This window comes from Tasmannia lanceolata, unplaced genomic scaffold (genome assembly GCF_043159265.1).
Source record: "Tasmannia lanceolata isolate RefF3 unplaced genomic scaffold, GAP_Taslan_0.1 ptg000015l, whole genome shotgun sequence".
NCBI lineage: Eukaryota > Viridiplantae > Streptophyta > Magnoliopsida > Canellales > Winteraceae > Tasmannia > Tasmannia lanceolata.
In genome coordinates, this window is record NW_027518692.1 from 41,518,431 (window position 1) to 41,542,971 (window position 24,541).

The 24,541-nt window shown below is 38.3% G+C and overlaps 2 protein-coding genes across 2 annotated transcripts; both read left to right on the forward strand.

The window, feature by feature from the left end:
• The first annotated feature begins 3,616 nt into the window (after positions 1-3,616).
• LOC143847307 (UDP-arabinopyranose mutase 1-like) lies at positions 3,617-12,140 on the forward strand. The gene is made up of 4 exons (XM_077356099.1): positions 3,617-4,112; positions 5,491-5,741; positions 9,132-9,300; positions 11,558-12,140. Exons 1-4 carry the CDS (start codon positions 3,789-3,791, stop codon positions 11,918-11,920), a joined length of 1,107 nt encoding a protein of 368 aa, XP_077212214.1. The 5' UTR covers positions 3,617-3,788; the 3' UTR covers positions 11,921-12,140.
• An 8,792-nt stretch (positions 12,141-20,932) lies between these two features.
• On the forward strand, positions 20,933-24,392 carry LOC143846650 (putative WRKY transcription factor 43). Its single transcript, XM_077355142.1, has 2 exons — positions 20,933-21,342; positions 24,068-24,392. Exons 1-2 carry the CDS (start codon positions 21,011-21,013, stop codon positions 24,243-24,245), a joined length of 510 nt encoding a protein of 169 aa, XP_077211257.1. The 5' UTR covers positions 20,933-21,010; the 3' UTR covers positions 24,246-24,392.
• Positions 24,393-24,541: the final 149 nt, after the last annotated feature.

Genomic DNA, 24,541 nt, shown 5'->3' on the forward strand with positions numbered 1-24,541 from the left:
GGTAAGATTGAAATTATGTGGCTTTAATGAGTACCTTTGTTAGAAAGCATAAAGGAGGGGGTAGGATTGAAAATATGTGGGTTGAATGGGTGCATTTGTTAAAAAAGTCAAAAAAAGTGATGTGCCCCAAAAAATCATTTCCATAAGATGATCCCTTTCTTGAAAGTAATTATCCTCAACAGTCCCTAAGATGGGACAAAATTAAAGCAAAGAAAACAAAGAAAAAGTAATTTGTAAAATCAATTTGTCCCTAAAATGGGCTAAATTTAACCAAACAAATAAAAAAATTAATTTGTAAAAAATGACAAAGAAAAAAGAAAGAAAGTAATGGATCAAAGCATGAATAAATTTGCTATAATAATCGAATCTGGTGTACCAATATCTTTTTTGAGGCATTCCATCAAATAGGTGGCGTGCATCTAATAAATCCATACTAAAATGTATAATGACCAATCTGCACTTTTTTTGTCAAAGAAGCAGATGCTAAAGCCTGAGCATTTTTCTTGATATCCAAGAAAAATGCTCAACGACCCAACAAACTTATAAAATGCAAGCAAATCCATAACTGGACTTTGTATAAGTGGTTCATAATCCATGGATCTCTTTGTTATACACAGAGCAAAGATAAAAGGAGCAGAGATAAATCCACACAGGTGAAATTAAAATGTCTATACTCAAAACACAACTGAAAAGTAAAATCAAATCCACAAAATAGAAATATAAATAATTCACATATTAATCCAAAAACTCATAAAAGAAGAAAGTGCCTAGAAAATAGTACCGACCAAATTTTGGTTGGCTAGATGGGTAAGATCAATAAAACCAGAGTAGCATCAGTACTGCAACTCGAATCAGTCCCGATGCTCCCATTCTCCAAGAAATTGCTTGTCATAGTGCCAGGTCAATAGATTTTTTGGAAATTACAATTGTGAGTGATAGCACAACCAAAACGGTCTCTTCGCAGGAAATGGAGAAGAAGCTGATGATATATGGTTATCCGTTGTAAAGAAGAACAAAGGCAAGAAATTAGTCAGATAGACGACTTGAAATCCCTCCAAAAGCCAAGCAAATAAAGGATTAATCTCTAGTCTAGTCACAAAAAAGTGAAAAAATTTAATGCTAAACAAAAAAAAACCTATTGAGCAAGGCAGAGAGCTTGTAAATTGAACAGAAAAAAGGAAAAAGAATATAGCATAATATCTTTCATTCATCAAGGAAGTAAATGAATGAAAGGAAAACATGATTTCTATTTTCTAAACCCTTTACATGGTTTAGAAGTCATCCTCAGAGCTCAAGTATTGGCCATGATCTCTTGGCCAGTATATATTGGTTTCTTCTCTCAAAACTCTAATAGCAATGAATATCGATGTGTCTAAAAAAATAGGGAAAATAGTTTGGCTTTCCTCTTCTGGCTGAAAGTAAGGACAGTGGGGATATTAGGATTCCTGGGGACAGATGGAAGAGAGAAAAGGACACGTGTTGAGTTAAGCACAGAAGTTGCTGAGGAGAAAATATCTCTGACTTTCTAGAGAGAGAGAAATGGAGGACACATATTAAAGAGAGTGGAGGTACGATTTTACCCTTCTATATAGCCATAGAGAGGGATAACATCCCAGGGTTATATAACGAAGTGGCAAAATTTAGTCTGATAGAATCGTAATAGATGGAAGAAGGGGAATGACACTGACATGTTAAATTCACAGAATTTAGAAAGAAATAAGGAGCAGAGAAATATCTGTAGTAGGTGAAATAAGGAGCAGAGAAATATCTGTAGTAGGTGAAAAAAGGAGAAGATATTTGGGGGGAAATAAGAAAATGTCGTTTTCACCCTCCCATAGCCTAGTATATACAGATATGTGGGCGGGCAAAAAAGCGTAAATACCTTGCACATTGACGTGTTAAATTGGCAAATTTTTCAAATAATTCAAAAAATTCTCTCCTTTCCTCTTCAAATAATTCAAAAAATGTGGGACCCATGTGATTTGGCACTCGAGCGTACAATCCTTTTCCTCATATATATATATATATATATATATATATATATATATATATATATATATATATATATATATATATATATATATTATGGGGAAGGATTTGCTATGGACCAGCTCAGAAGGCATTTTGCAGACCGTCAGTTGCATGAGCAAGAGCAGCCACCTTAGATGAATTAAATGAATAAGACAAAATCTGTTGAAAAGTGACCCTATGTGGCTGCTCTCTCATGCAACAGTCGGTCGAGGAAATACCTTAAGCGATGGTCCCTACTCCCTAGCAAACCCCATAGATGGACGTAAAGATCTAATTTTATCTTAGAGATTTTCTCTTCTATAAAATAAGGGTAAGCGGAGTCCTTTAATATGTAGTTGTTTGGGAAATAATATCAGCACAACCATGTTTAATTTAATAATTGCACAAACTCAGGTTGTCTTTTCCTTTTTAATTGGATTATGAGAACTTTTTGAGAACTGTAATAACCTTTGAAAGGTCTTTAAACAATAAAATACAAGATCAGTTAGTGCAAATATCAAAACATGTTGTGCTGATATCATTTCCCATTTTAGTCTTTTGTAAGTGTTTGGTATTTTCAGTGTGTCGGTCGAGGGCAGATAGCTTATTGTTCCATGTTCTTTTGTATTCTTCTTTTTTATTTTCTTTGATTCTCAGCCATCATTTGAGAAACGTACATCCCTAGGATTTTTGTGTGAGGTATTTGAAAGATATTCTCACAAAAAGCAAAAAAAAGAAAAGATCAGTTTTATGATTCTCATGATTTCATAAAGTTTCTTTTAATTGGACATGTCTTTGAGAAGAATTTAATCTGTTGAGAAAGTTAATTTGAACATTTCATTAAAGCTAATTTTAAACATTTGTGGTCAGGCTCGTTTTTATTTTGGGAAATGATAAATGCGCCCCTTTATCCTTTCACTCTCTCCGTGTTATTTTCTTGAGTTCTCCAACCCGAGGAATGCAACTGAATGGAGCCTTAGAGCATGCTTCGCAAGAATAAAAAATAATATTCCATGGAATCGAATATTTGTGAACACAGTTGTGAGAGTGGAAAGAGCAGGAGAATTCCCTTGAAAGGGTGAAAATAAAAGATTAGCCTTTCATTTGATTTGAATGCTCCCCTCACGCCCGCCATCACAACTCTTTCGGCCCCATTTGTCACATCACAACGCCCTCACATGTTTAGTGTGTTGGTGGGGACCACCCGTCCAGTGGGCCCTACTTACACCTCATAATAAAAAAACAAACTCACACCCCAATTACACGATCCTTAATCAATAATCATAGCATCAATGTAACGTAAAGAAACAGCCAAAATGGAACAAAAACGGAACAGTGCTAGTTAAAACCATCCCATATATGGGCCCCACTTTAATAAACGGCCTAGATCAAGGATCCCCCACGTCCCATCACAAACTCATTTCCCTTTTAACCTTTCTTTAAAAAGCACCGTTACTAAAAAGGGTGGTGATATATTCGCTCCTATTTTTACTTGGGACAGCCCACTACTCTTTTAAGTTTTACCCTAGAATGGGCTGTCCCAAGGAAATAAAAGGGAGCCAATTTATCATTTCCCTTACTAAAACCAGAAAAAGTCCAGCTAAACAAGCCTCCCATGTGCCCTCTCTCTCTCTCTCTTCACTCCCTACTCGTTTCCAATAAACGAAACCCACGCCTTCTCTCTCCATTAAAGCACACCCCCATCCCTCTCTCTCTCTTACCCCCTCTCTCTTCCTCTGCTTATCGTGCGCACCCCAGATCTTCTTATCGTGCGCACCATGGCAACCCCTTCGAGCCAGATCGTGCCCCCACTGAAAGACGAACTCGACATCGTGATCCCCACTATAAGAAACTTAGATTTTTTAGAGATGTGGAGGCCATTTTTTGAGCCCTACCATCTTATCATCGTCCAAGACGGAGATCCGTCACGGACGGTCCGAGTTCCTGATGGGTTCGATTACGAGCTGTATAATAGGAACGATGTGAACAACATTCTGGGACCCAAGGCCAGCTGTATCTCCTTCAAGGATTCTGCTTGCCGTTGCTTTGGGTTCTTGGTTTCTAAGAAGAAATATATCTACACTATTGATGATGATTGCTTTGTGAGTAGTATACTTTCCTGCTTTCTTCTTTCTCTCTTCTTTTTCAGTTTTATTTGACTCGGTTGGAGTTGGCCGGGTTGACTCGGAGAATCGTCCTGGTTTCTCGCAGCCGTTCGGAAATTGGGACTTACGAGTTGGCGGCATTTCTTTATAATATTCGTCCCCTTTTTCTTTCGTGGGCCACCCCTGTCTTATAATTATGACTTACGAGTCTTTTTACAGTTTACACTACAAAGCAGGAGTGGCCAAGGGAAGAAAAAGGGGTGAATATATCATTTCCCTTTCTTTAACATTGATGCCGAATCTTTATGCGGGCAGTGGGGGCCATGACAAAAGGGTGTCCATATCATTTCAGGGAGGCATTACGTTATATATTCTCCCCCCTTTCTTCCTTGAGGCGCCCTCTCTATTATTTATGAGTTGCGTTCTGACTACTCTTTTTTTTACACTGCAAGGAGGTGTCCTGGAGAAGAAATGGGGGAGAATATATCATTTCCCTTTCTTCAACATTGATGTCAGATCTCTACGGTGGGGCCCACCATAGAGAAGAGATTTGATGCCACATCTTTATGTATTGGGTCCAGCTTGGATGCACCGTACCCCGTAAATCTTGCTAATTTCGACAACCTAACTTTTTGTAACATTGAGCTGCATAGCTGTTTTGCCACGTGGCATCAATAATCTTAATCCCATCTTGCTCTGCCTGGACAATCCCTGCCGTCCAAGTGGCAGCTTTGCAACGGGATGATTAAAAACAACATTACACGACGATATGGTATTTTATACGTCTAGGATCATTTTTTAGGTAAAATTGAATTGTTCAGACGGTTGGATCATTTTGAACACTAGTCTCACAATGAGTGGCAAAAAATGATTTTGTTAGATAGTAGTCCATTGAAGCAACGGTCAGGATTGTTTGATCCGTACAATTATTTTTTATCTAAAGTGGGCCCATGGCTCTCCATGCTCTACATGAGCTGAACGTGGACTGTTGGATTTTAACAGCAACGGTCCACGATTCAGCAGGAAAATCCGGTTGATAGATTTTTCTGGCATAGGCTGGGACCCACAAGGTGGAGATTTTATATGATGTGTGGCCTAATTGTCCAATATTTTTTCAAAAAGTACTGAACGGCCCACTTCATAGGATGATCCAAACCCTTCATTTGTTGGGCCACACCGTAATAGGATCATCCCATGGAAATGATTTTATGGGCAAAACCTATTTATGGTATGCGGTTCTGTACTTTTTGAAAAAACACCATATCTACAAGGTGAGTCGGTTTGGGTCGCTCCGAGTCAACCCGGTTTCTATGGCGAGTCGGGGCAGAGTTGGATGACTCTGGTTTTTTTTTTTTTTTTTGGAATGCAAAAACAGGTTGCAAAGGATCCAAGCGGGAAGGAGATCAATGCCTTGTCACAGCACATTCGTAATCTTTTAACACCATCAACACCATTATTCTTCAACACACTCTATGACCCATATCGAGAAGGTGCAGATTTCGTTAGAGGATACCCTTTTAGCTTCAGAGAAGGTGTTCCCACAGCCATATCACATGGCCTTTGGCTTAATATCCCTGACTACGATGCTCCCACACAGCTCGTCAAGCCACTCGAACGCAACACCAGGTTGGTATTTTTTTTTTGATGATGATATAGGGTATCCCCACCCCATTTTAGGGCGGGAGTGGGACTAATACCTATGGATACCAGGTTGGTATTTCTGATTTTGATCTTATCCTTGATCTGGGTTTTTTATTTTATCTGATTTCATTGGCTGGATGTGGTTGTGCTTGTTGTTTAGGCTCTTCTCCTTGTTTAGACATTAAGAGTGAGCTCTAGAATACATACAAGGACTTACATTTTCAACACATAATAACTATCCTAGAATAACACAAAGACTTTTCACAAATCCATAAACATTTTTTTTTATTTACAATTCCTAACAAGAATTTGGAGTTTGGATTTGGATTTGGGCAATTAGGCTTCATGGGCTTTATTACTGCATCTTGGCCTTTTGAGTTTGAAACAAATAATTAACAAAAGAAATGGAATTGGGTAGATTCGATTGTATGTTCTTTTTCTTTTCTTTTTCCCCTTTCTTTCAGGTTTTGAATGTTTGATTTCATTTCCTGCATTTTCTCTGATGGTTGGTCTTCCTTTGTGTATCTTGTCTTGGTTTGGGAGGGTGGCACTCTGCCTCATTTTTTTTTCTCATTTGATCGTTTATGAAGTTTTTTTCTTAAGGTTGACCTGTGTACTAGACATACACTAAAACTCAGTGCATAAATCATCTCTGGTGTCCAATTGCTGTATTGTTATTTTTGTCTGATTGATGGGAAACGTGGGTTGATCGTAACTAAAGTCGTACAGATGGAATGCTCCTCTCTGTCTGATCAATAACCTGCTTTTAGCTGTTAGAAATTTTCTGCATGCAAACCCAATCCATAAAGCCTATTTCAGATGCTAGATAATACCAAAACTCCAGCATAATCTAGGATATTGAACTTGTCAACTTGATGATGTAACATCATAGCCCTCATTCAAATGTTGTTCCAAAATCACTACTAGAAGCTCCGACCAACTTCTGACTACTTTTTTTTCGGAAAAGCTTATTTTGGGTCATCTCCTTGAGATAATGATGCAGTTGCATTCACTACTATTCAGAGTTTATTCGCCACACTCTTCCCTACTGAATCATCTCACTGCCATTAACCTCATTAGATTGTGTAAGTATGATATTACACTATGATTTGGCCGACACCTCGAATTTATTGCCGACTCACGTGTCCTGTCGTGTCCGACACGACACGCGTGTCCACACGTGTCAACACTCCTTTGGACACTTTTACTTGTATTCCTGAAATTGTTAGACCTAATGTGGGTGTGTGGACATGTTTTTGTACCGTGTCAAGTGTGACATTCTGTTTTTTTATTGAATATTGTGTTTACCTCATTTAGACAACTCGTATCCGTGTCGAAACTAGACACACGAATCCATATTCACAAATCATGATTACTTGTACTTTCTATCTTAGCCGTGTCCCCGTTTCTAAAGTTTGGGGATTTGCCGTGTCCGACACTTCGTGTCCGTGTCCACAAATCATAGATATTGCATCTATACCATATAAATTTTGAATCTAGTTCACAAGTGCCAACAATATTTCTTGGTCTAATTTTTTTTTTTTTTTTCAGTAATAAGATTAGTTTGATTGTGTTGGTCTACCTCTCATAAGCTACTACCTAATGAATTTGCAGGTTTTTTAACAAAATGCGAGTTTGACCTTTTTTGGATAACTTATCTTTATATTTTTGGACAAAACCCTATTCACCCTATTTTGGATTAGCTTAGTTGTTGGAAAATTTTAGGCACTTTACAATATCCACCTGGAAATATCTCATGTCCAGTAGGATGTATTGACTATAAATCCACCAAAAATAATATTAATGGCGATTGGTAGGAAGTAGGAAATATAAAACCATACCCCATGTGCTAAAAAGAATAAATTTAAATGAGATACATAGGAACACTGGGTGAATGCTTACTTTAAATCAACTTTACCAAACCTAGCAGGGCTTGCTCGTTCTTAAATTAGAATTTTCTTATGAATTGACATCTATTATCTACTTCATTTTGATGGGGTGATCTTCTTTAAGCTCCTTCAAGAAATTTTAGCTTAATTATTCATTACAAGTTATGCAAAGATGTTTTTTGGCTGAAAATGTTGTTATTGTTCTTGAGACATCAGGATTACTATGGCAATTCCATACAACTGTGACATGACTTCATGGCAATTCCCTCGAACTACGATATGACTTCACTAGTTTGTAAAGGAAATCTAATCATTCCATATTGTTTACCGATATATTATTACAAGAGTTTCTGCGAGGCTTCAAACCCCTATGTAGGCCCTGTTTATTTAATTTTCTCTGTAGAGGATCTAGGCTGATACAGATGCTTGGTCACCATATTAACCCTACAGTACAACCTCAAACTCACTAAGGTTTAGAATCATTCACTCGATTCAACAAGTATCATGAACTTACCAAGGTAAAATGCTAACATTTCAAGTTTGAGGAATTAGCAAGGGCTAATTATTACAATAAGTCAACATTCTCTGTTTGTATGGTTCATTGCTAAGAATAAGTTAAAAGTTGTGAACCATTGAATTGCTCTCCTTGTGACAATGTTGTTCTTAATCCCAATCACCTGCATTGCATTATATACCCTCTAAAATGCATGTTTTTCACGATCTCCCCAACTGGATCTGTGTCACTCCAATCAACCTCGTGTTAGATTGCATAACTTTGTTATTCCTACACTGTTGAGGGAGCTCCAATTTTATATGCCCTAGCACATGTACCTCCAATCAAGCATGAAAACTGGTTCGGTTTTGAATTCCAATCAACACCTTCATCACAAACATATAGGTGAATCGTGCAACTTTGAGAATCATATTTAGATCACTTACCCAATAGCCCACTTAGCTTTTCAGCTTTGGACTGTATCTCTCGAAATAATGATTGATCACTCTAATACTGATGGTTGGAAAAACTGTGCCACCATCTGTCAGATGTTTTGATAGCCCACGTTCATCTAAAAGTTCACCTGCTCGAAGCACAGAGTTGAAATCATGTTGCTAGTAATTTGTCACAAATGTGGAACGGCTCACCATATTCTTAGAAGATTAATATGTACATGTTTGTGGAGTTCATAGAACATAGTTTCATGTTGTAGAGCTCCCAAATGAAACGCCAAACTGGCAATCAAATGTTATTTAACAAAATCAGCACTAAATATACCATGTCCAACACATTATAGAGAAGTTTTCCAACTTAGTCTCAATATGAACCCACTTTTTAAATCCTACTTCAAGGAAAAAAAAACAAACCAGAAACTGTAAAATTGTTATACTAAATCCACTCTAAAAATCCATGGAGGCTTAAGGACTTTCAGAAAGTCTTTGACTTTGGGCATTTATAGGGAGCATTTTTTATGTATTTCTCTCCTTGATACAGGTATGTTGATGCTGTGCTGACAATACCAAAAGGCACACTGTTTCCAATGTGTGGGATGAACCTAGGGTTTAACAGGGAGCTCATAGGCCCTGCTATGTATTTTGGGCTGATGGGAGATGGCCAACCCATTGGCAGATATGATGACATGTGGGCAGGATGGTGTTGCAAGGTATCTTACAAATGTCTTCTCCTTTTTTCTTTTTTTTAATGGTTGCAAATTTCATTCATAACAAGGACGACTGGGGAGGTCAACCCCAAAATTACAGTGAATGAAGAAAAAGAAAGGAAAATACAAAAACTGAATAACAAAGGCCTAAACTCATGGAGGCAAAAAATAAAAAAATCCCAAGCTTGCTTTTCTACATCTTCCCTAGCCAGGCACATCTTCCCTAGCCAGGCAATCAGCCACAGTATTCGCTGATCTCCTAACATGCATAAAAATGACAGACCATTTATTAATTTTATCTTGAATCTCATCAAAAGAATGATCAAAACGCGAAGAGGGAACAACGGATCCTCTGAGCCAACGGATTGTGTTGAGAGAGTTGCCCTCCACTATTACCTTGTTTAGGTCATCCCTTCCCAATCTTTTAATCCCCTGGTGAACAGCTCGTACCTCAGCCTCACTGGCGTCCGCTGTCCCAATGGGCCCTGAGAACTCCCACAAAACTCCATCTCCATTGTCCCTGAGCATACCTCCTATACCAGCGGGTCCGGGTTGCCCAGACTGGATCCATCAAAGTTCAACTTCAACATCCCTTGAGACGGTGGTTGCCATTCCTGCACTATAGTAGGGTGCCTCTCAACACTAAAACAAATTTCCTTCCACCCCACTCATAAATCATAAGCCGAGATAAAACGGAAAGGAGGAAGGCTTTTTACCCAGGTAATGGTCAAGGCTATTACCTCGATGAATAAGGAGGAGGATGATTTGGAGACACCCTCAAACACTCTTGCATTCCTCTTTTTCAAAGAACCCAAAAAGTGCCTAAAAGACATACCTCCCAAAGGTTTTTTCCTTTTTTCTTCCTGGGCACCCAAAACCAACCTTAGATGGGAAAACCCAAGAAATTCCAAACCTTGAGAGGATGCCCTTCCAATCCTTGTTACCATGCGAATTATTTTTTTACATTATCTATTTCATTTTTAAATTTTACATTTGATGAATGATCTTGAGTATGAATGAATCACCAAAATTGATGCATAAAGTTTCAGTATCTGCTGTTCCACATTCAAATCATCTCCACTGTCCTATGGATATATCCTCCTAAATGAATCACAGCCCAAAAATTGCAGCTATCGAATATTATTATGAACAAAATCTCCAATCAATGTATTTTGGATCATTGTCCATAAGTCTACTGAGCTGGCAATTGATTTGGTGGTTATGAACATCCACTCACTGATTTTTAGCATAAGACCGATCCAAGAGTTACCTATTGATTGGGTGCCCAAAATTGATGTGCATTCAAACCATACAGTAGTTTCAAAACTCCCCCGAGTCAACTCCATTTTACCTTTGCCGTGTTCCTGTCCAATTCTGCGTTATGCCCACCAAAGTCAATCAAAACTCCTTGGACTCTCCCAAGTTATGACCACGTCAATCGACTACTTGGCCTTGTCGTGCCAATCCAACTAGAATTTACTTTGGCCGTGTTTTGACCCGCATTCATGTTTTGAAACACTGATTCAAACCATTTGGACAGTGAAAATGGCTCGTGCATTTGGAAAGTTACCTTTCGGAGGAAAACAATTGGAGAGTTAGAAATAGTTCATGCAGGGTGTTTCTCTATGTAATTTATGTAAGCCCCATTTAAAGAAGCTCATATATGGAACATCTCTTGAAATAATGCCAGAAAAGGGAGATTCAATTAACCGAGATTCAGAAGCTGAAATTTCACCTTCCTTCAGTAGGTGTGATTCCACATTTAGAGCAATGCGTACGTATGACAATATGTGTGATTCCAAATTTAGAACAATGCCTATGGTACCCTATTCAAAGTTTACTAATTCCCCTGTCGTTACTTCAATCTCAGCTCTTCGCATGAGTATGAAGCTATATTGTTGCCTACAATCTCAGCTCTTCGCCCTCACTAATAGGGGTAGTGCGCCGCCCGCACACCCCTATTAGTGATTCCAAATTTAGAACAATGCCTATGGTACCCTATTCAAAGTTTACTAATTCCCCTGTCGTTACTTCAATCTCAGCTCTTCGCATGAGTATGAAGCTATATTGTTGCCTACAATCTCAGCTCTTCGCCCTCACTAATAGGGGTAGTGCGCCGCCCGCACACCCCCCCCCCCCTCTCTATCAGTAAGGCTATACTAACAAACACTAATGTGTGCCCCTGAATATATTCTATTAAAGCATAAATCGCTTTCTTGACTGATTAATTCTATCTCTTTTACTTTCATTTGATTTGTAGGTGATCTGTGACCATCTAGGTTTGGGGGTGAAGACTGGCTTGCCATACATATGGCATAGCAAGGCAAGCAACCCGTTTGTTAACTTGAAGAAGGAATACAAGGGTATTTACTGGCAAGAAGAGTTGATTCCCTTCTTTCAATCTGTTGTTCTCCCAAAGGAATGCACCACTGTGCAAAAATGCTATCTTGAGCTCTCCAAACTAGTGAACGAGAAGTTGGCCCATGTGGACCCCTACTTCCAAAAGCTTGCAGATGCCATGGTCACGTGGATTGATGCTTGGGATGAGCTTAATCCCACACAAGAAGCTCAGTCCACTACGAATGTCAAGTCAATTAAGGAGCCCTCTTCAAACCTGAAGTAGAATTTTCATTGCTTTTATATTTGATAGGAAAATCTTTGACGTTGGTTGTCTTTTTTATTATAGATTGCTCTAATCGTTTATAGACTTTGTTGGAGATGAAAAAGCTGTCTTTCCTTGGTCGAATTTTGATAGCTTTGCAGTTTTTATGATACTAGTTGATCGCTATTTGTTAGCAACATTGCAGATTTCATTTTTAATGTATGTTTTCTCTTTCTTATCATTCTAATTCTCTCATCTTTTGTTTCGCATTCAAACTTCTTTCTATAAGAAGCTGTTTGGACCTGGTAAAAAATTATGGAAAAAAAAAATCCATGGAACAAAGTTAGCCAAAACACTGGAAGAATCCTTTTCAGGGTTAATTTTTTCGAAGAAATTTTTTATCTGAAGATGTCAGAAATGCTCCAGATTCAAACCCTTTTTATCACTTTCAGTCTTGCTGATGCAGGTAGAGTACTCGAGAATATGGTGAATTGAGCCACTCTATCTATCTCTATTCCTTCTGAAATTGACGATCTAATCTACTCGACATTCTTTTCTTTCAAAACAGTCTTTAACAAACACTTCGTTCTCCAAAACAAGTCAAGGAAGAGGTTGTTGAGGGGAGCCTCAGAGCACCATCTATTGCCTTTTTACACTCGGAATCTAATGCTGTCCATAAATTTTTGTTAAGTTTTTAATATGTCTCTCCATAGAGGCAGTGGTCTGCTTCTGTATCTATCATCTGATATCCAATTCCTGCTAGAAAACTTGTACTTTCTTCCTATACTTTGGTCCATAACTGGTTTTTCTCTTTCCCAAATCTCCACAGCCACTTGCCTATAAGGGCGGTATAAGGGCGGTGTTGACCAACCTCATTCGGGTTCTGTCAAGATACACCATTGTTTTTTGCTATCATTTATCTTATAGATACATTGTATGTCTGTTCCTAATTGGACAAACATATGACGTCGTACAATATCAAGAGTCTAGATTTTCATGCTTGCATCCCTATGCCCTTTAGGACTAAAGAATGCCTTTTTACCATTATCGTGATAGCAAAAATGGAAACGATATCAGGACAACCATGTTTTAATAATTGCGCAGACCCAGCTTGTGTTTTCCTTTTAATTGGCTTGTGCAAGCTTTTTGGCAGATGTACGCCCCATGAATGCCTTTAGTTGTTCCAAGGATTAAAAAGGAAACTTTCTATGTTGTGGACTCGGGATTTTGAGAGGTCGGTCACAATCTGGCCTACAGTTTCATGTCACATGTTGAAAAAAAAAACTTTCTTTGGCTGCTGTTGAAAATATTCTTCAAAGAAACATGCATTTGTATGAGCGGCTCCAACACCACGTGCCTCTCTCTCTCTGCTACATTTTGACCAGCATCCGTGTTTTTAAACACTGATAGTGGATGAAACCGTAGTTGGTTTGTGGTTAGAGCGACCATCCCTAAATAATGGAACTATGCTTAAGATTGTGGGTGAAGAACGGAACATTTCTTTGTTAAAGTATAAAAGATTAAATAAAACCTTCTCCAACGGCTTAAGATTTTTGGTGTAATTTGTTTGTTTTCACATGGTATCAGAGCAAATGTCTCGGTTTCAAAACTCCTTGATATTAAAAATCTCACATGTAATGGCCGATCCAAAAAGAAGTGCCACATGTGCCACATGTAGGCCGACCCTAAAAAGAGGGCCACATCTGAAGGGGAGTGTTAAAGTACAAAAGATTAAATAATGCCTTCTCCATTGGCTTAAGCTTTTGTAGTAATTCGTTGTTTTCACATTCTTCACGTTACACTTATACAATGATAAGTGACATTTTACACTCATACTATGATAAGTGACATTGCTACGCCAATGCTTTCACCAAACCCTTGAGCTACGCAATTTTGTCTTTTAGTTTATTTATCTCGGATACCCTCTTGGTAAACCAACTTTTGTAATCTTTATAATACGTATATGTTAAAAGGATTCGTTTTGAACTCTATCATGTTTCTCCCAACGACAAAAAGCTATGGTGTAGAAAACCCCCCACATTACGTCAGTCTAATTGCCTTATTAGTATTAGAAAACCCACCACATTAGCAACTGAAAGGGACCCCTTTATTCTCCTAAGTAGATTTGAAATTGGTGATGGCATTTGACCCACGCCATAGGCTGCCACTGGTTGTTGATTGCACCACTCCTCCTTCGCGACAAGTGGCATAAGTCTTGATCAGGACGGCCATGTGGCATTTGGTTTATTTGTTTATTTTTTTTATGAGGAATGCTAAATTGAAGGGCACCCTTGCAAAAATCCCGCCGCCGCGAGGGTGTTCCATTTGATCCACGCCACCCAATTGCATTCATCAAACCTTTATATGAGATTTTGAATGTTGTGTGTGCGTGGATAGGATGTTCTCCGTAGATCATCATGTGGACATGATCTACAGGGTACAATACAACCTATTTCTTGTGCCCAACAAATGAAAGGCTTTGATCATACTATGAAGTGGGCCCCACTGTACATTTTGAAAGACACTGGACTTCATCAGGCACACATTCAGTACCTTAATCTATGCAATTGGATGATATGGATCCAGTGGGTGCCCTTGTGGCTGGGTTTTTACAACGGCGCCTTTGAGTTTAGCATTCCTCTTTTTTTTCTTTGACAAAAAAAAATAGTTTCTTGAAACACTGAAATCGAACCAAAAGAAAAAAACAACTGCACCATATACGCCCTCAAGGAACGTTCTGTATGGGCAATTTCATCAGATCAAACATGGTCTATATATCAAGGGCAAAGGAAGCTTCATAAGGTTAGGGTTTTGAGAAAAGGAAGAAGAGAAGCACGTGAGTATATTACTATCCCATGTTGTGGTTCTTACTAGAAACATCGAAAATATTTGACTAGCCTTCTTTTCTATTGGCTGATGTCGGCCGAACATTCAAACCATTTGAATGGTATATACATGAATGAGAGAGAGATGGTTGGAAACGACAAAAATAAGAGGGTGACGGTAAAAAAATCCACAATAATGTCATTTTTTTCCTTTTGAAAACTGAATAGAATGAAAGGAAAAGAGGAGTAATTCATGGAATGAGCAATTCTTCATAATCATTCATAATCAGATGATAGTGATGACAGGAACCAGACATGCTCGAAATAGGGATTCAAGAAGGCGACTGTTGTAAAAAATTCAATCGAAGATTAACACAAACACGGAAAGACCAAATGCCATAGGAGTCAAACAAGTACACAAATCGAAGGAGAGTGCAGCCACCGGAGGCTCAGATGAATTAATTAAATAAGATAAAATATGTGGCTGCACTCCCATGCAACAGCCCTTCCACAACCTTCTGCGATGGTCCCTACCAAATCCCTATTACAAAGAGGGGCAGTGCTATCCCCCCCCCCCCCCCCCTCCCTAGGATTTGGATTGAGTCAGATTCCCTTTTCGCAGTTGACATCATCTTCATGAAAACAAACACTCCATGGAAATGCTTGAATATAGTCTCTGCTATCTTCAAATCTCTTCAACATTGCGAGGCTTGGAGAATATCGCATTCCTGGAGGGAAGGAAATAGCCCTGCCGATATGCTCTCCAAGGTAAATTTTCCCTTGAAGGAACCTGATATTCCGGTACAGCTCTCCACTCCCCATCTCCTTCATCTCATCGAAGAGGACCGAAACGAAGTTAAATATGCTCATATATAAGTGTGCATTCTTCTGGCCAAAGCGGGTTCTTGGGTTATTGTTTTATTTTCTCTTTTGTATGTGGGAGCTTGTTCCCTTTTGCTGGCTTTTGAGCCTCCTTAATCTCTGTACATTTTCATTATTCTTAATGATATCCGGTCAGGTTCTTGCCTAACCCCAGCTTACTCATAAAAAAATAAAAGTTTCACCCTAGCACACGAAGTTATGTAATTTTCATATTACAAAAATACCCATAATCAATGCTCGAATGTTCCCCGATTCCAGGCCTAGGGAGAAGGACAGCTGTCACTATAGATGTGGACCCTGTAGGGCCATATTGAATCACGGTGAGCTATAGAGAATATTGTAGGATATAGAGTTCGAATGTGGTTGATTTTCTCTACGTCAAACACCACATGGTAGAATTTTGAGTTTTAACAAGGAAAATTTATTAAAAAAATGCAAAGTTTTGTCTAAATTGTGAATAAAGGGTAGTGATTTGAAAATTATAAAAAAGGTGTTGTCATGTGAGAGAAGATGGCTTTTAGGACAAATATACCCCTCCTAGTGGTTCCGTAGTATAAAATGTGGTTCCGTAGTGGTTCCGGGGTAGAAAATGTGGTTCCCTAGTAGTTCCGGAGTAGAAAATGTGGTTCCCTAGTGGTTTCGGGGTATAAAATGTGGTTCCGTAGTGGATCCGGGGTAGAAAATGTGGTTCCCTAGTGTTTCCGGCGTATAAAATGTGGTTCCGTAATGGTTCCGGGGTATAAAATGTGGTTCCCTAGTAGTTCCGTAGTATAAAATGTGGTTCCCTAGTGGTTCCAGGGCATAAAATGTGGTTCCCTAGTGGTTCCGGGGTATAAAATATGGTTCCGTAATGGTTCCGGAGTATAAAATGTGGTTCCGAGGTATAAAATGTGGTTCACCAGTGGTTCCGGGGTATAAAATGTGATTCCCTAGTGGTTCCGGGGTAGAAAATGTGGTTCCCTAGTGGTCCTGGAGTAGAAAATGTGGTTCACTAGTGGTTCTGGAGTAGAAAATGTGGTTCCTTAGTGGTTCCGAGGTATAAAATGTGTTTCCCTAGTGGTTCCGGCGTAGAAAATGTGGTTCCCTAGTGGTTCCGAGGCATAAAATGTGGTTTGATAGTGGTTCGAGGGTATAAAATGTGGTTCCCTAGTGGTTCCGAGGTATAAAATGTGGTTCTATAGTGGTTCCGAGGTATAAAACGTGGTTCCGTAATGGTTCTGGGGTATAAAATGTGGTTCCATAGTGGTTCCGAGGTATAAAATGTGGTTCCCTAGTGGTTCCGGCATATAAAATGTGGTTCTCTAGTGGTTCCGGGGTATAAAATGTGGATCCCTAGTGGTTCCGGGGTATAAAATGTGGTTCCCTAGTGGTTCCGAGGTATAAAATTTGGTTCCCTAATGGTTCCGGGGTAGAAAATGTGGTTCCCACGCCGGGCCCGTACGGGCCGGGTCGACCCGCGTGTCACCCGTATTTTTGCCGTATTTTTTAAGATGTTTTTGGGAAATGTTATCCGCACTACCGTATTTTGATGAGGACACTCCTCACTTTATTAAAAGTACGATATGGCCCGCACCATAGGATGATCCAAACCGTCCATTAGATGGGCCACAGCCCATATAGGTTGTGCCCCAAAAAGCATTTCCGTAGGTTTATCCTAGCCCTCTGATTAAAATGTTAGAGGGTTGGTCCTAACCCTCTATAGATCGGAGGGTTAGGATCGACCTATGGAAATGATTTTTGGGACACAACCAATTTAGGTTGTGCCCCATCTAATTGACGCTTTGGATCATCCTATGGGGGGCCATACCGTACTTTTAATTAAACGAGGAGTGCCCTCATCAAAATACAGTAGTGTGGATAACATTTCCCTTTTTTGTATGGGAATTTGCTAGCCACCTTTGCCGATGCAACTTCTCGGCTTGTGGCCCATCCTTTGATGCAAAGATTGGGAGAAGTAATATGGGTGCAAAGGTGGCTAGCAAAAGCATAATTGCAAAAAATAGTAATTATTACTTGCAAAAAATAGTAATCATTACGGATTTGTGGCTAAAGTGCTAAGTTTTAAATGAAAAATTACGAAAAAATAGAAGCAAAGTATTAAAATTACGAAAAAAATACCAAAAGGATGCACTAACATATGACAATTACTGAACTACAAAGTTTGATTGTCTTCCGTCGGAAGTCCGAACAAGCCTTCGGACTTCCGAATGGAACCAATAGTTTGGTTATGTATACTAGCTTCCATTCGGAAGTCCGAAATTTTGTTCGGACTTCCGACGGAAGCCAGTAGAATAGGGATAATTCCAAATATTTTTATTTTCAAATTGAATAAAAATTCGAAGGATAATAGGGATATACATTGTGATCTTAATGTCATGTAGGCAACCATAAATTGAAGCTTGATTTTGATGTTTTAGAATAAAAAAATGCAAAGAAAATGGATTTATCTTGAAAATGGGGAAAACAACAAAATTCAATTTTAAGCTTAAAATTTATTTTCTTTGCATTTTGTAACACTGCTTCGATAAGTTTATCATGAATAAACCCTCATGATTACTAAACCATGTTGTAAATGGCAACCTTCAAAACCCTTCCATAGATTTTTCCACGTTAGAAAAGTCTTGAGGAAGAAGAAGGTGGTAGGTGAGAAGGTAATAAGTGCATAGGGATAGGTGAAAAAAGGTGGAGAGAAAAAAGAGGTAGGAGGGGTATATTTGTCCTAAAAGCCATCTTCTCTCACCTGACAACACAATTTTTATAAATTTCAAATCAATACCCTTTATTCACAATTTAGACAAAACTTTGCATTTTTTCTATAATTTTCCCATTTAATAATATAAAAAAGAAATTTGCTAGGGACCATCACAGAAGGCATTTTGCGGAAGGGCTGTTGCAGGAGAGTGCAGCCACCTCAGAGGCTCAGATGAATTAAATGAATAAGACAAAATAGGTGCCTATGTGGCTGCCCTCCCATGCAACAGCCCTTCCACGACCTTCTGCGATGGTCCCTACCAAACCCCAATTACACAGAGGGGCAGTGCTATTCCCCACTGATGGATAAAAGCTCTCCCCCGAGGCTCAGATGAATTAAATGAATAAGACAAAAAATGTGCCTATGTGGCTGCACTCCCATGCAGCAGCCCTTCCACAACCTTCTGCGATGGTCCCTACCAGATCCCTTTTACAAAGAGGGGCAGTGCTATTCCTCCTGATGGATAAAATCCCCCCCTAAAAAAAACAAGCGCTAATTTCTGAACAAAATTTGTTTAATAATCACGTATTTTAATTTCATGGCTTAAGAACAAGGTCATAGCTTAACGTAATCAACCAGCTAGCTCAATGGTCATGGCAGCTTTGTTCTTCTACCTGGAGGTTGGAGGTTCAATCCTAGCTTACCTACCAAAAAAAAAGAAGTAATCAAGTAGCTAGATGGAGAGCATCCGCACCCTTCGAGATTATCCGAGATGTTAGACAAGACCTTGCATAGAGGGGAGGGCCACCCAGCTCTGTACCCTCATACTCGGAGGTCAGATGTTAGACAAGACCTTGGATAGAGGGGAGGGCCACCCAGCTCTGTACCCTCATACTCGGAGGTCAGCTAATGAAGAGGCCGATTGTCTTGCTTGAGTTGCAGCTATCACCCCTCGCTAGGAATATTTGACTTTTCACATACTCGGAGGTCAGCTAATGAAGAGGCCGATTGTCTTGCTTGAGTTGCAGCTATCACCCCTCGCTAGGAATATTTGACTTTTCACCTCTTTGATTCTGATTGTTGGATCGTCTTTTACTCCTTGTATTCTCTATGTTCTCTCAACCTCCTCGGTTTTACGTGAGTCAGTTTCTTATCATTAATAAAATTGTATCATTTAAAAAAAGGTTAGAGCTTAAAAATGTGAGATGTTTAGTAAAGAATCTTCCTTCTAAAATGTTTAATAGCTATAGAAAAATTGGCAAGTGTAAGATATTTAATAACTAGGAAAAATTTACATAAGATATTTAGTTAAAGTAAACTTTACAATTATAAGGTTTTAAATAAAGGGCCACAGAAGATCCTTTACCTTTTAAGGCCAGACAAGTTTAATTTCCCATTACGTAAAGTCTCGAGACACCCTTTAAATTAGGTATGGCCCCCCATGTCAACTTGTCTTATATGCAAAACAACTAGAAGTAAAAGCAATGTTCACTATTAAGATTTGCCCAAAAAATTTACTCTGTTTGATGATCTTAACCGTTCTTATAATGAATTGCAAATAAATGGAATTGAGAACGATGGGAGTTGTCGGCTATAAACATCAGATGGAAGAGATATCTAAGTCTGTGGCCCATTCAATGTAGCACACCTAAGAGGAATGGTTTTGCATTACCAAAGTGGTGGAATTCGCACGATCGAGACGAGCTGACATGGGGAAAGTTCCTCAAATTTGTGGGTGTCTACCAATTCTCTCTGGGAAAAAAACTATTTTCTTAATCTGAATCATGCAGCCGCTTTCCATAGTTTCTACATTATAATTAGGAATTTGCTAGGGACCATAGCAGAAGGCATTTTGCGGATAGGCTGTTGCATGAGAGAGCAGCCACGTAGGATGAGTAAGACAAAAGGTGAGCCTATGTGTCTGCTCTCTCATGCAACAGCTGGTACGTAAAATGCCTTCTGCAGTGGTCCCTAGCAAATCTCTTGTAATTAGGGGGTCAATGGACCCTGACGGTCTGATGGAAGAAAATGATCTTGGATAGGAGGAGAGAATGGAAGAAAATGATCAATGTAGACGAACCCAAGGATTAGACTTAGTCAATTTGAGCCGGGTAGATTCTCTCACCTTCTTCATGAAAATTTACTAAAGCATTCATTAGCCAACTCCAACTAGTTTGGGACAGAGGCTTAGTTGAGTTGAGTTGAGAATGGACACTGATGGCCTGATGGATCCAAAGGATCTTAACGTTAATGGACAGGTTTTAAAATTATATTCTCTCTAGACCTAGAGATAGCCACAAAATCTGAAAATCCGACTGAGGGTCCTCGATCCGAATACAAGATGAGGACGCTCAGTCGGATTATGCGAGGGGTATTTTCGTTCCTTTCATTTATGCGAGGGGTATTTTCGTAACAATAAAAAATCCTTCTCCAAACCCACCGAAGGGGGTTGAAACGTTGGAAAGGGGTGGAAATATCATTTTCAAAACCTATGTTAACCTTTTTTTTCAAAACCTATCTTAACCTTCTTACGTGCCGTTTACGGCAGGTATTTTTCTTCATTCTCCTAGGTAAAATTTAGACCTTTGTCCACTTGCCGCCTCACTTTTCTTTGCACTCATAACCTTTATATCCTTCTCCAAACGTTTATACATATACATATTTATTCACATAAATTTTTTTTTCTCTTCTTCTCATTCTCTCTTCACCCTCATGGAAAACTATCCCAAAATGTTCTTTCCATCATCATCCAACATGATAAACACTGGCCACATGACAAACCCACAAGATATTTCATCTGGGTTTTTGGGATTTAAGACAGAGATTGAAGTTCCACGTTCAAATTGCAATGTTAGTAACCCCTCCTCAATGGAAACCTTTCATGGGTCTGAGAATGATGGGAAACCAGGTAAAAAGAAGGGTGAAAAGAAGGTTAGAAAGCCTAGATGTGCTTTTCAAACAAGGAGTCATGTGGATATACTAGATGATGGTTATCGATGGAGGAAATATGGGCAAAAGGCTGTGAAGAATAACAAATATCCGAGGTTAGTTAAATAAGCTCTCTCCGTTGCTATTTTCTTCTTTGGTCATTTTGTAGTTTTTGGTGCATGTTTGGTACAATATATAACCCCACCAATATCTTCTATTCCTTTACCATTATCACTTCCATTTCGTTCCATGACTTTTCAAAAAGCTAGACACCACTAAAACTTATTTATAAAAATATAGTTCCACTAGAAGAACCAATGGATGGAAAAGGAAGGTTTGGTGCAATTGCTAGTTTCTTTGTTGGGTTTCTCTGGATCGACAATTGTCTACTTTTTTATACTTATAACATTTACCTTCAGATTTACTTGGATGAGCCATGCATCTTTGGATGGAACAGCAAATCTCATAAATTAAGTTTTAGTCTATTGAAAGTGTTTATGTAGAAATTAGTTTAACATGTTTCATGTGGGTTCTTTAGTTCTATGGGCTTCAAAGTTGTCCTTCATGGACCTTTCATGTGAAGTAGCAACTGTTTTAGCTATTAATTAGAGCTAATCACTTATTTATATTAAATGAGTTCCAGTTATAGATTAAATTTAATTTCTTTATATTGGCTCTGGCATGTTTTGATAATTGCACTAACTTACATTCTCTTTTATTATATAACCAGCTGTGAAAGCTTAATACAATTGATACTTGCAAAACGATGCTTTGAAAATTGCACTAAATCTCCTTGTCTTTTATTTTTTAATTGGTTTTTTAGAGAGATTGGGTCTGCCATGTTTTGATAATTGCACTAACCTACGGTCTCTTTTATCATCTATGCAGCTGTCATAGGTTATTACAGTTCCCAAAATGCTCTCAAAAGCCAATTAAAAACGAAAAGTCATGGTGATTTAGTGCAATTATCAAAACGTACATAGCAGTGCCAATATCAGAAGCCTGTATGTTTGTGTCTATATACTTTTCACTAAACAATGAACATTGATTTTGATTTACAAATTCGAACACCCTTTAATCAAAATCCCAAAAAAATCAAAAACTTCTAATCACTATCTGTCGGATCATCATCTGCCGGATCATCATCTGCAAATAATGGAATCTTCATCTTCAATTTGGTAATTTTGCCTTTGGAAAAAAAATGATGTGATCATTAAAAGATTTCAATTGTTTAGGGCCTTTTGCGGTCCGATTGGAGAGTGTGATGCTACGGGGGCGGAAGTCAAAGCGGCTTTTCAAGGACTAAAAAGATTAGGAGGGATAGTTTGAAGAACTTAATTGTTGAAGGGGATTCTCTATATGTGATCCGATGATTGAAGGGTGGGGTAGTTCCGCCTTGGGGATTCTTGGCTCTTTTTTATGAAATGGAGGAAATAATCGCGGAATCAAATATTGCAATGAACCATGTTAGGAGGTTTGCAAATGAGAAGGTGGATATGATGGCTAGGAGAGGGGTGGGGAGCGATTTTTTGAGATGGTTTGATCATCTTCTTCCTTGAGGTGTCCTCTTCGTTGTGCTCTATTTTTTTTTCCTTTTTTCTTTCTGTATCCCCCCCGCCCCCCAAAACCTTTATTCAATATTATTTGCCATTTAAAAAAAAAAAAAGATTTCACTTGTTTAATTTGTTTCGTCCATCAGATTGTAGTAGTTTGCATCAACGAAAGACATTCTGACAAAAAATGAATGGCAACTTGTGCTGCACTTTCTTCAGCTTCTTTATTTGTATTGGCGGCATTTTCGAAAAACTTATTGTAAATTCTATTCTTTCTAACTTTAACTATAGCTTTAAAAATAGGTGTGTAGTTTGATGCTTCTTCCCAAATACTGTAAACGAGAGGTGTGTAGTTAGATTCAATTTTCCAGTAGCTTCCTTTTGAAAATACTTTTAATGAAGCCTTGTCAAAAAATGGTTTCCATGTTGCATCTACATAAACAACGATCATAATTGTTGGAGGACACTTGTCCAAATAATCAATTCTTGATTAATTAGAGAAGAAATTTTTATCTTTCTCAAATCACTAAAAATTGCACCACTTCACAAATGGAAACACACAAGTAGATTTAGGGAAGAAATTTGTTCTCTATTCTATTAAAAATTTCTAAGCAAATCCTCTCCCATAAACTTATAAAAATTTAGACCATAATCATCCTTAAATTTTTTTTAAAAAGATCATCCTTCTAAACTAAAACACATGAAGGAAAATATTGTGTTAAAATCAGAATTCGGAAAAAAGTCGACTTTGACAGACCTTCACTCTTTGGACAATAATTTTTTTCTAGAAAAATTTGATTGACAAACTATTTTCTTGTTGAAAACTAGAGTAAAAAATCGTTCTATCAGTATATAATATGTCACGTTATCACTGATATAATATTAAAAAAAAAAATTAGAATAAAATCTGCTTAAATTTTTAAATTGAACTTTCAAGACCACATGTTGGTGGCTCTGATACCCCAATGTTGGCCTAGATTGAATATATCTATTTTGCAACATTGTCATGCATAAGAGCAAAGGTAAAGGAAATAGGCAGATGGCATCTCATTGGACTTTTACAATTTGCCACCTATACATGAATTTCTGGCTACAGCATTTCATATCCATGACAGTGATGAACAGATGGAACAGTCGAAATCATGTTGCCCTCATATGCATGTTCTTAATCACTAGATTTCTTGGGAAGTTATAAGTAATGGCATCGATCTTATGCTACAATTTTCCTTCAATTACAAATGGTCAAATATTTGTATTGTTGCTGATTTTAATCTCTCTTTGCTTGCAGGAGCTATTATCGATGCACCCATCAAGGCTGCAGTGTAAAAAAACAAGTTCAACGCCTATCAGAGGATGAAGGGATTGTGGTGACTACTTATGAAGGGATGCATACACATCTAGTTGAGAAATCAACAGACGACTTTGAACATATATTGAGTCAAGTGCAAATGTACTCAAAATTTTAAATGTTTGAAGTTCGAATAAGAAGAACTGAACCATCATTTGTAAAGAAATTAAAAACTTGAGATTAGTGATAAAACATGAAATAAAACATACTGTTGTTATATCTCCAAACATGGAATAGTCATATATGGTTGTTTTCATTCATCAAGTTGAGACCGTATTCCTACTTGATCTCTATATCTTATTCTAATATCTATGTTTGGCTTCTACACACAGACTACTATTTCAGAAAGGATTGCCGAGTGATCTACACACAAAATATTTGACAAGCATTCCTCTTTGAACAATGGATGTGTAT